This window comes from Diabrotica undecimpunctata, chromosome 5, assembly GCF_040954645.1.
Source record: "Diabrotica undecimpunctata isolate CICGRU chromosome 5, icDiaUnde3, whole genome shotgun sequence".
Taxonomy (NCBI): Eukaryota; Metazoa; Arthropoda; class Insecta; order Coleoptera; family Chrysomelidae; genus Diabrotica; species Diabrotica undecimpunctata.
The window spans coordinates 24,915,999-24,928,034 of NC_092807.1; the positions used below are offsets into that span (position 1 = coordinate 24,915,999).

General features: G+C 33.4%; 1 protein-coding gene across 2 annotated transcripts in view; it reads left to right on the forward strand.

Moving 5' to 3' along the window:
* The window catches only part of puf (ubiquitinyl hydrolase 1 puf), a 129,554-nt gene that overhangs the window by 86,317 nt on the left and 31,201 nt on the right, over positions 1 to 12,036 (forward strand). For both annotated transcript variants that reach the window (XM_072531762.1, XM_072531763.1), the window contains exons 31-32: positions 3,138 to 3,328; positions 11,654 to 11,831. In XM_072531762.1, the coding sequence (XP_072387863.1) occupies positions 3,138 to 3,328; positions 11,654 to 11,831 (369 nt within the window). The remainder of the gene's footprint in view (positions 1 to 3,137; positions 3,329 to 11,653; positions 11,832 to 12,036) is intronic.

Genomic DNA, 12,036 nt, shown 5'->3' on the forward strand with positions numbered 1-12,036 from the left:
GGAGATTGTGTTATTAAACCATTGATGCTGTATAGATCTTTAAATCCACTGCGGTAAAAAATCAAAACAAGGACAACCTGCCAGTGTTTTGGCGTGCCAATAAGAAAGCGTGGTGTACAAGCGCTATTTTTCGTGACTGGTTCCGTAATTGTTTTGTTTATGAAGTTGAAACTTATTTGAAATCAAAGAATTTAGACTTTAAAGCAGTTCTAGTTTTGGACAATGCACCAGGTCATCCTCGCGAACTTGAAACTATGCATCCAAATATAAAACATATGTTTGGACATATGTTTTATATATGTTACTATATGTACTTGTTTCAACATATGGACCAAGGAATAATCCAGGCCTTTAATCTCTTTTACATTAGAAGAACCTTCAAAAAGATACTGAATAATATGGAATGTGATCGGGATATGAATGTTATGGAAAACTGGAAGAAATTTGACATAGCAAAATGTATCGTAAACATAAAAGAATCATTGTAAGAACTGGAGCCATACGTATTGAAATCTTGCTGAAAACAAAACTGTGGCCTGTTCTGACTGCGAGAAATGAGAAAGAATCTGTGTAAGTTCAAACTTTAACTGCAAACATTGTCGAAATTGCGAGTGGAATAGAACGCGATGGGTTCGAACAGATAGAATCAAGTGACGTTCAGGAGTTTCTTGAATCGCAAGATGAAGATTTGATTGAAACCGACTTGGAGGAAATGTTAAATTTGTAACCATCTAACGATCCATTAAAAACAGTGGGCGCCAATATGTAACAATAAAATCTTTTTTTGGGAGCCAATTGTTAGGCTTGTCCAGCTCAGTTTCTCAGATGTGAGAACGTCTTATCTTAAATGTAAACCTGGAAAATGAGTTTGGCTGGGACAAATAAACCAAGATATTAACTAATCATTTAATACCTTTATTTTACCTACTATATTTAATGGCAATTAACCACAATTTCAGTTGAGAAAATAGTTTATTTTTATATTTCCTTTTCCGCTTCGGTATTTTACTGTAACAATCATGGGCGCCCATATATCAAAATCCAGGGGGGGGGGCAAGTCAACTCAAATTTTTATTTTGATCCATACAACTTAATAAAAACTAAAATAGCCGATTACAAAAATGCAAAAATATAAACATGATTTACAAACAGTAAAGAAATACCAGAAAAGTAAAAGTAATCTTAAACAAAAAATTATTAACAACATATTTTATGGTATGACTTTATACATACAAATTTTATTATACAAAATTTTTTATGTAGGAATAAAAAAATCAATTTTAAGCAAGGATGTTAAAAAATAGTAATAAAAAAAGCAGGTACTCTGAGATACGAAATGCAACACAAGCAATAGTGTAGATTAAATAATATGTAAGTAACATAATATCTGAATTGAAAAATTTCTTTTACTAGGAAATTAAAACAAATATTCAAAACTGTACTACGTTGAAAGGGTTAGGGTAGGGTGTACAGTACACCCAGTTAGTAATTTAATTAAAAATTTATTTGTTATAATTTATTATAAAAAAATTAACATTTTTTTTCAGTTAGTATTGTATGTATTATAATTTATTGAAACGAATAATTTCCCAATAGAATCTAAAATGGTAAAATGTTAAACCCAACAAAACGTAAAAAGTAAACTTGATATTGAAGGCTAGTGCTCTGTATCTTGTGAAAATAAAAACTGAAGGTTTCTGGGCTTTTGTCCAAACTCATCTATTACTTTTTTAATAAAATTATTTCGATTGTTTTCTATTTTATTTCTATGAACGCTCATCATACATAGTCCATCTAATTTTTGTTCACTTATAGTGGACCTAATCCAGGTTTTAACCCTTCGAAGAGTTGAAAATGATCTTTCAATCGTGCATGTAGTGGGAGGAAGGCACAGAGAAATTTCTATAGCTTGGGCTATAGCTGGGTAAAATAAGCAATGGTCTAGTAGCTCTATCATTGAAATATCTTCTACATCTAAATTGGTTTGATTTTTCCAATAATAGAGCCACAATGATGCCTGTTCTTTTAGATTAGTAATTTTGTATAAATTATTTATGATTTCTATTATTTTGGCGAGGTCTTCTTCAGTTGATTTTATTATGTTTTTGGGATGCAAGTTATACAATAACATACCAGGATCATTGTCTTCTGAAAATCTGACACCAAGCGAACTAATTAAAGAATCTAGGTACGGAATAAATAATGACACTCTAAAAAAGTCTTCAGCGGAATTAACCGCATGGTTTGACCGTTGTGTTTGCTTTCTAGGAGCGATTCGTGGTTTTTCAAGGGTAATACTTAGAGATTCGGCATCATTTGTACTCTTTTCAAAAATTGTTTTAAAAGTTGTTTCCGCTTCTTGTCTGCTTTGTTATCATATCAAGAAATAACTACATGATTTTTAACTGCCAGCATATCTATTGATTTAGTTTCTAAAATGTTTACTATGGGTTCTAAGAAAGAAGAATATTTGGAAATCAATTTTAGGGAAATTATAAAAGTGGAATCAGATGTGGCACATGAAAGCTGCTGTGCTCTTGATCTTGTTGAGCAATTAAATTTGTTATCTGCTATTATTGTTTCTAAAACATTTTTGATTTCAATAAAATTTACTAGGCCACTATACCAAATATTTAAGTCAAACAAGTAAAAACGTGTAGCATTTATTAAGCGGATATTTTTTTGTGAGAGTAAATTTTGCATTTGACATGGGACGAAATAAAGTTGAAAATTGTTGGTACAGGTACACTTTCTACCAATTAAGGCTTGATACCTACGACATCTCAAAATCCCTCTTTGCATTGTACAATATTATTATGGTAGGTAGCTCCATTCGAGGCATTGTTAAGGAAGTACCTACCGCATTTCTCGGTATTTCGCTAGATTAGTTTCCGGTTGTTTGCTGTTTTGAGGTATTGTTGCAAGTTTCTCGCCACAATATGCGTAAATAATGTATTTTTTTTTAAATATACTTACATACATACTGATTTTTTAAATCATATTACTAATGATAGGGGGGGGGCAACTGCCCCCTCTTGTCCCCACCTATGGGCACCCATGGTAACAATGAATTTTAATTTTTGTTTAAAATTTACAGTTTATATAGCTTAGATGGTAAAACTGTTGTTTTTTTTTAGTTTGGACAGTATTTTATGCAGTTGTGGCATTTATTTCATCCTAAATTATCAGAACCGTCCATACCTGCCTACCACAATAAACAAACACTGCTAGCATTTTGGAACCATGTTTGCACTGACTGTCCAGAAAATGTTCAATTAATGCTTCAAAATGCCCATGTGACCAAAAACATTGCATTTAATTATATCTTGTAAGTATTCGCTGTAATTCAAAAAAGTATTTTTTTTTTTAAGTATTGATCCATATAAATAAGTATTAGTGTTATTTTAAAACATTGTATTAATTTACAGTGCTCAATGAAATGATAAGATTCGTATTGGAATAGGAACTGTATTTTTTTTTGGTATTTATCAATGTTTGTGTTTTAAAGGTTGCAATCTGACTTTCACATACCAAGTTTTTATTGGCGCTACGTAAATTTTATTTGGTTTTTTTTTAAATATCCAGTTTTATAAATCAGACCTACATTGTTCTTACGTTACTATCATTTCCGGATATTGACGATCCACATGGTCATCCGTACTTTGCTGGTAACTATATGGTTTTAGATGTGTTTAACCATTTTCTCAGGTTTTGAAACCAAGAGATTATTGTTCTTCCTTGTTCTCTTTTTCCATACACCTTGCTCTGAAGAATCAGTTGCAACAAGCGATATCTCTGCTTCAGGTGTTTAATATTCTGCGTGTGAGTTTGAAGTAGATATTAATAATTACAAACTATTATTCTGCTGCAAATTACGCCAGTTGATCTCCTCGCTCATTTCTAGCTACAAGCAATATAAAACAGAAAATATATTTTCTCAGGTTTTGAAACCAAGAGATTATTGTTCTTCCTTGTTCTCTTTTTCCATACACCTTGCTGTGAAGAATGAGTTGCAACAAGCGATATCTCTGCTTCAGGTGTTTAATATTCTGCGTGTGAGTTTGAAGTAGGTATTAATAATTACAAACTATTATTCTGCTGCAAATTACGCCAGTTGATCTCCTCGCTCATTTCTAGCTACAAGCAATATAAAACAGAAAATATATTTTCTCAGGTTTTGAAACCAAGAGATTATTGTTCTTCCTTGTTCTCTTTTTCCATACACCTTGCTCTGAAGAATCAGTTGCAACAAGCGATATCTCTGCTTCAGGTGTTTAATATTCTGCGTGTGAGTTTGAAGTAGGTATTAATAATTACAAACTATTATTCTGCTGCAAATTACGCCAGTTGATCTCCTCGCTCATTTCTAGCTACAAGCAATATAAAACAGAAAATATATTTTCTCAGGTTTTGAAACCAAGAGATTATTGTTCTTCCTTGTTCTCTTTTTCCATACACCTTGCTGTGAAGAATGAGTTGCAACAAGCGATATCTCTGCTTCAGGTGTTTAATATTCTGCGTGTGAGTTTGAAGTAGGTATTAATAATTACAAACTATTATTCTGCTGCAAATTACGCCAGTTGATCTCCTCGCTCATTTCTAGCTACAAGCAATATAAAACAGAAAATATATTTTCTCAGGTTTTGAAACCAAGAGATTATTGTTCTTCCTTGTTCTCTTTTTCCATACACCTTGCTCTGAAGAATCAGTTGCAACAAGCGATATCTCTGCTTCAGGTGTTTAATATTCTGCGTGTGAGTTTGAAGTAGGTATTAATAATTACAAACTATTATTCTGCTGCAAATTACGCCAGTTGATCTCCTCGCTCATTTCTAGCTACAAGCAATATAAAACAGAAAATATATTTTCTCAGGTTTTGAAACCAAGAGATTATTGTTCTTCCTTGTTCTCTTTTTCCATACACCTTGCTCTGAAGAATCAGTTGCAACAAGCGATATCTCTGCTTCAGGTGTTTAATATTCTGCGTGTGAGTTTGAAGTAGATATTAATAATTACAAACTATTATTCTACTGCAAATTACGCCAGTTGATCTCCTCGCTCATTTCTAGCTACAAGCAATATAAAACAGAAAATATATTTTCTCAGGTTTTGAAACCAAGAGATTATTGTTCTTCCTTGTTCTCTTTTTCCATACACCTTGCTGTGAAGAATGAGTTGCAACAAGCGATATCTCTGCTTCAGGTGTTTAATATTCTGCGTGTGAGTTTGAAGTAGGTATTAATAATTACAAACTATTATTCTGCTGCAAATTACGCCAGTTGATCTCCTCGCTCATTTCTAGCTACAAGCAATATAAAACAGAAAATATATTTTCTCAGGTTTTGAAACCAAGAGATTATTGTTCTTCCTTGTTCTCTTTTTCCATACACCTTGCTCTGAAGAATCAGTTGCAACAAGCGATATCTCTGCTTCAGGTGTTTAATATTCTGCGTGTGAGTTTGAAGTAGGTATTAATAATTACAAACTATTATTCTGCTGCAAATTACGCCAGTTGATCTCCTCGCTCATTTCTAGCTACAAGCAATATAAAACAGAAAATATATTTTCTCAGGTTTTGAAACCAAGAGATTATTGTTCTTCCTTGTTCTCTTTTTCCATACACCTTGCTCTGAAGAATCAGTTGCAACAAGCGATATCTCTGCTTCAGGTGTTTAATATTCTGCGTGTGAGTTTGAAGTAGGTATTAATAATTACAAACTATTATTCTGCTGCAAATTACGCCAGTTGATCTCCTCGCTCATTTCTAGCTACAAGCAATATAAAACAGAAAATATATTTTCTCAGGTTTGGAACCAAGAGATTATTGTTCTTCCTTGTTCTCTTTTTCCATACACCTTGCTCTGAAGAATCAGTTGCAACAAGCGATATCTCTGCTTCAGGTGTTTAATATTCTGCGTGTGAGTTTGAAGTAGGTATTAATAATTACAAACTATTATTCTGCTGCAAATTACGCCAGTTGATCTCCTCGCTCATTTCTAGCTACAAGCAATATAAAACAGAAAATATATTTTCTCAGGTTTTGAAACCAAGAGATTATTGTTCTTCCTTGTTCTCTTTTTCCATACACCTTGCTCTGAAGAATCAGTTGCAACAAGCGATATCTCTGCTTCAGGTGTTTAATATTCTGCGTGTGAGTTTGAAGTAGGTATTAATAATTACAAACTATTATTCTGCTGCAAATTACGCCAGTTGATCTCCTCGCTCATTTCTAGCTACAAGCAATATAAAACAGAAAATATATTTTCTCAGGTTTTGAAACCAAGAGATTATTGTTCTTCCTTGTTCTCTTTTTCCATGCACCTTGCTCTGAAGAATCAGTTGCAACAAGCGATATCTCTGCTTCAGGTGTTTAATATTCTGCGTGTGAGTTTGAAGTAGGTATTAATAATTACAAACTATTATTCTGCTGCAAATTACGCCAGTTGATCTCCTCGCTCATTTCTAGCTACAAGCAATATAAAACAGAAAATATATTTTCTCAGGTTTTGAAACCAAGAGATTATTGTTCTTCCTTGTTCTCTTTTTCCATACACCTTGCTCTGAAGAATCAGTTGCAACAAGCGATATCTCTGCTTCAGGTGTTTAATATTCTGCGTGTGAGTTTGAAGTAGGTATTAATAATTACAAACTATTATTCTGCTGCAAATTACGCCAGTTGATCTCCTCGCTCATTTCTAGCTACAAGCAATATAAAACAGAAAATATATTTTCTCAGGTTTTGAAACCAAGAGATTATTGTTCTTCCTTGTTCTCTTTTTCCATACACCTTGCTGTGAAGAATGAGTTGCAACAAGCGATATCTCTGCTTCAGGTGTTTAATATTCTGCGTGTGAGTTTGAAGTAGGTATTAATAATTACAAACTATTATTCTGCTGCAAATTACGCCAGTTGATCTCCTCGCTCATTTCTAGCTACAAGCAATATAAAACAGAAAATATATTTTCTCAGGTTTTGAAACCAAGAGATTATTGTTCTTCCTTGTTCTCTTTTTCCATACACCTTGCTCTGAAGAATCAGTTGCAACAAGCGATATCTCTGCTTCAGGTGTTTAATATTCTGCGTGTGAGTTTGAAGTAGGTATTAATAATTACAAACTATTATTCTGCTGCAAATTACGCCAGTTGATCTCCTCGCTCATTTCTAGCTACAAGCAATATAAAACAGAAAATATATTTTCTCAGGTTTTGAAACCAAGAGATTATTGTTCTTCCTTGTTCTCTTTTTCCATACACCTTGCTGTGAAGAATGAGTTGCAACAAGCGATATCTCTGCTTCAGGTGTTTAATATTCTGCGTGTGAGTTTGAAGTAGGTATTAATAATTACAAACTATTATTCTGCTGCAAATTACGCCAGTTGATCTCCTCGCTCATTTCTAGCTACAAGCAATATAAAACAGAAAATATATTTTCTCAGGTTTTGAAACCAAGAGATTATTGTTCTTCCTTGTTCTCTTTTTCCATACACCTTGCTGTGAAGAATGAGTTGCAACAAGCGATATCTCTGCTTCAGGTGTTTAATATTCTGCGTGTGAGTTTGAAGTAGGTATTAATAATTACAAACTATTATTCTGCTGCAAATTACGCCAGTTGATCTCCTCGCTCATTTCTAGCTACAAGCAATATAAAACAGAAAATATATTTTCTCAGGTTTTGAAACCAAGAGATTATTGTTCTTCCTTGTTCTCTTTTTCCATGCACCTTGCTCTGAAGAATCAGTTGCAACAAGCGATATCTCTGCTTCAGGTGTTTAATATTCTGCGTGTGAGTTTGAAGTAGGTATTAATAATTACAAACTATTATTCTGCTGCAAATTACGCCAGTTGATCTCCTCGCTCATTTCTAGCTACAAGCAATATAAAACAGAAAATATATTTTCTCAGGTTTTGAAACCAAGAGATTATTGTTCTTCCTTGTTCTCTTTTTCCATACACCTTGCTCTGAAGAATCAGTTGCAACAAGCGATATCTCTGCTTCAGGTGTTTAATATTCTGCGTGTGAGTTTGAAGTAGGTATTAATAATTACAAACTATTATTCTGCTGCAAATTACGCCAGTTGATCTCCTCGCTCATTTCTAGCTACAAGCAATATAAAACAGAAAATATATTTTCTCAGGTTTTGAAACCAAGAGATTATTGTTCTTCCTTGTTCTCTTTTTCCATGCACCTTGCTCTGAAGAATCAGTTGCAACAAGCGATATCTCTGCTTCAGGTGTTTAATATTCTGCGTGTGAGTTTGAAGTAGGTATTAATAATTACAAACTATTATTCTGCTGCAAATTACGCCAGTTGATCTCCTCGCTCATTTCTAGCTACAAGCAATATAAAACAGAAAATATATTTTCTCAGGTTTTGAAACCAAGAGATTATTGTTCTTCCTTGTTCTCTTTTTCCATACACCTTGCTGTGAAGAATGAGTTGCAACAAGCGATATCTCTGCTTCAGGTGTTTAATATTCTGCGTGTGAGTTTGAAGTAGGTATTAATAATTACAAACTATTATTCTGCTGCAAATTACGCCAGTTGATCTCCTCGCTCATTTCTAGCTACAAGCAATATAAAACAGAAAATATATTTTCTCAGGTTTTGAAACCAAGAGATTATTGTTCTTCCTTGTTCTCTTTTTCCATACACCTTGCTGTGAAGAATGAGTTGCAACAAGCGATATCTCTGCTTCAGGTGTTTAATATTCTGCGTGTGAGTTTGAAGTAGGTATTAATAATTACAAACTATTATTCTGCTGCAAATTACGCCAGTTGATCTCCTCGCTCATTTCTAGCTACAAGCAATATAAAACAGAAAATATATTTTCTCAGGTTTTGAAACCAAGAGATTATTGTTCTTCCTTGTTCTCTTTTTCCATACACCTTGCTCTGAAGAATCAGTTGCAACAAGCGATATCTCTGCTTCAGGTGTTTAATATTCTGCGTGTGAGTTTGAAGTAGGTATTAATAATTACAAACTATTATTCTGCTGCAAATTACGCCAGTTGATCTCCTCGCTCATTTCTAGCTACAAGCAATATAAAACAGAAAATATATTTTCTCAGGTTTTGAAACCAAGAGATTATTGTTCTTCCTTGTTCTCTTTTTCCATACACCTTGCTCTGAAGAATCAGTTGCAACAAGCGATATCTCTGCTTCAGGTGTTTAATATTCTGCGTGTGAGTTTGAAGTAGGTATTAATAATTACAAACTATTATTCTGCTGCAAATTACGCCAGTTGATCTCCTCGCTCATTTCTAGCTACAAGCAATATAAAACAGAAAATATATTTTCTCAGGTTTTGAAACCAAGAGATTATTGTTCTTCCTTGTTCTCTTTTTCCATACACCTTGCTGTGAAGAATCAGTTGCAACAAGCGATATCTCTGCTTCAGGTGTTTAATATTCTGCGTGTGAGTTTGAAGTAGGTATTAATAATTACAAACTATTATTCTGCTGCAAATTACGCCAGTTGATCTCCTCGCTCATTTCTAGCTACAAGCAATATAAAACAGAAAATATATTTTCTCAGGTTTTGAAACCAAGAGATTATTGTTCTTCCTTGTTCTCTTTTTCCATACACCTTGCTCTGAAGAATCAGTTGCAACAAGCGATATCTCTGCTTCAGGTGTTTAATATTCTGCGTGTGAGTTTGAAGTAGGTATTAATAATTACAAACTATTATTCTGCTGCAAATTACGCCAGTTGATCTCCTCGCTCATTTCTAGCTACAAGCAATATAAAACAGAAAATATATTTTCTCAGGTTTTGAAACCAAGAGATTATTGTTCTTCCTTGTTCTCTTTTTCCATACACCTTGCTCTGAAGAATCAGTTGCAACAAGCGATATCTCTGCTTCAGGTGTTTAATATTCTGCGTGTGAGTTTGAAGTAGGTATTAATAATTACAAACTATTATTCTGCTGCAAATTACGCCAGTTGATCTCCTCGCTCATTTCTAGCTACAAGCAATATAAAACAGAAAATATATTTTCTCAGGTTTTGAAACCAAGAGATTATTGTTCTTCCTTGTTCTCTTTTTCCATACACCTTGCTGTGAAGAATGAGTTGCAACAAGCGATATCTCTGCTTCAGGTGTTTAATATTCTGCGTGTGAGTTTGAAGTAGGTATTAATAATTACAAACTATTATTCTGCTGCAAATTACGCCAGTTGATCTCCTCGCTCATTTCTAGCTACAAGCAATATAAAACAGAAAATATATTTTCTCAGGTTTTGAAACCAAGAGATTATTGTTCTTCCTTGTTCTCTTTTTCCATACACCTTGCTGTGAAGAATGAGTTGCAACAAGCGATATCTCTGCTTCAGGTGTTTAATATTCTGCGTGTGAGTTTGAAGTAGGTATTAATAATTACAAACTATTATTCTGCTGCAAATTACGCCAGTTGATCTCCTCGCTCGTTTCTAGCTACAAGCAATATAAAACAGAAAATATAATTCTCCTCTTGAATATTGTCAGGCTTGTAGGCTTCACATTGAAAAGATTTCGAATAAGCTTTTTCAAAGATTCTGTCTCACTGCTTTCATATTCTGGGCAATGAGCAAATTAACTTTTGAGGATGCCTAAGTGGCTAAGTATATTATGCTACTCCTGGTCTATAACAGCAACATAATCCTCGTTGTTAACAAGAGCTTTTAAAAGTCGAGAACGATTGAAAGTTTTTTTCTTTAACTTTGCCTATCCAAAGATAAAACACACGAAGTTTGACCTCAAATGCAAATATATTAGCAACACCGTAGCAAAGAATGATAAAAAATACTTTGATACTTTGTTAAACGAAGAATTTTACAGAAAACCGGTAGAACTACGTTATTTATATGGTTGTTTTTATCTCTGATGCACATACATTTTATTTTCCTGCTTAGCTTTGCTATTTCTTGAGTGTTGTTTCCTGTTTTTGTGGTATGTTGTAGCATAACTTAACTCTTCTTTTTTTCACTAATTCTAATGTTTCCTCTGACATTTAATATTTGTTCGTTTGGATTTTACTCTTTTTCCGCTGAATGTATCCAGCTTTTTATTCCATTCCATGTTTTATTTGTGTCTTCTAATATTTGTGGTTTTTCTTTGTTTATCAGTTTCATCTGAAATTCTTCTGCATTATTTACCCTTAGCTGTTTTGTCTGATGGATTTTTCTAGTTGTGTGTAGTTTGAGTTATCTACATTATGTTCCAGGCGAAGCTTATACGTTTATTACTGAGGTTTTCCATCCTTTTCGCACGAGTATGTAGTTGGTTTGATCTTTGTGTTCATTATTTGAACTAGTTCACAATGATAGTCTTTAATCTTCTCTACCACTATTGAAAAATATGTAGTTGTAGGTCATTATTGAACCACTTTCCTTTTTTTTCCTGCATTAATCCTGTATATTTTTATATAACAACTCTCAAAATTTTTAACAATATTATGAACTGACTGTACGCAAGGAATTGGTCTCTGTTGTCCACTGTTGTCTACTTTTGTCCAGAATTACCACCATAAAACCATTTTATTGTTTGAACCTTTTCTACGGGCGTATAAACTGCGGCGCGCAGTGTTGCCATTTATACTTCGTTTTGATGTATGGAATCTTGAAACCTCATGTCACATGTTTCTTTTATATTTAAGTATTCTAATGTTATAACATTTTTAGAGCTGATCATGACGATCAAGAAATAGTTATGTATAATAGGGCCATGTTACCAGCTTACTACGGTATCTTAAGAATGATGTGCCAACAATCTAGGACGTTTACTAGAAGCTTAGCACAACATCAAAACTTACAATGGGCATTTAAAAACATCACTCCGCATCCAACTCAATATCCCCAGGTAAGTTTATTAACAAGTTATATTATTTGGTTAAACCTTAATGATGGTAGAAGAAACTTTGTCATCGTTAGATTGTTGCTAATGTTATAGAAACGGATGGAATAGATCGATCAGATATAAATTTGACAATATTTTTGTGTTTCATTTTTACATTTCCAGTTTGTTAGACATTTTTTTTTAATAAACATTAATAGGCTTTTTTGAT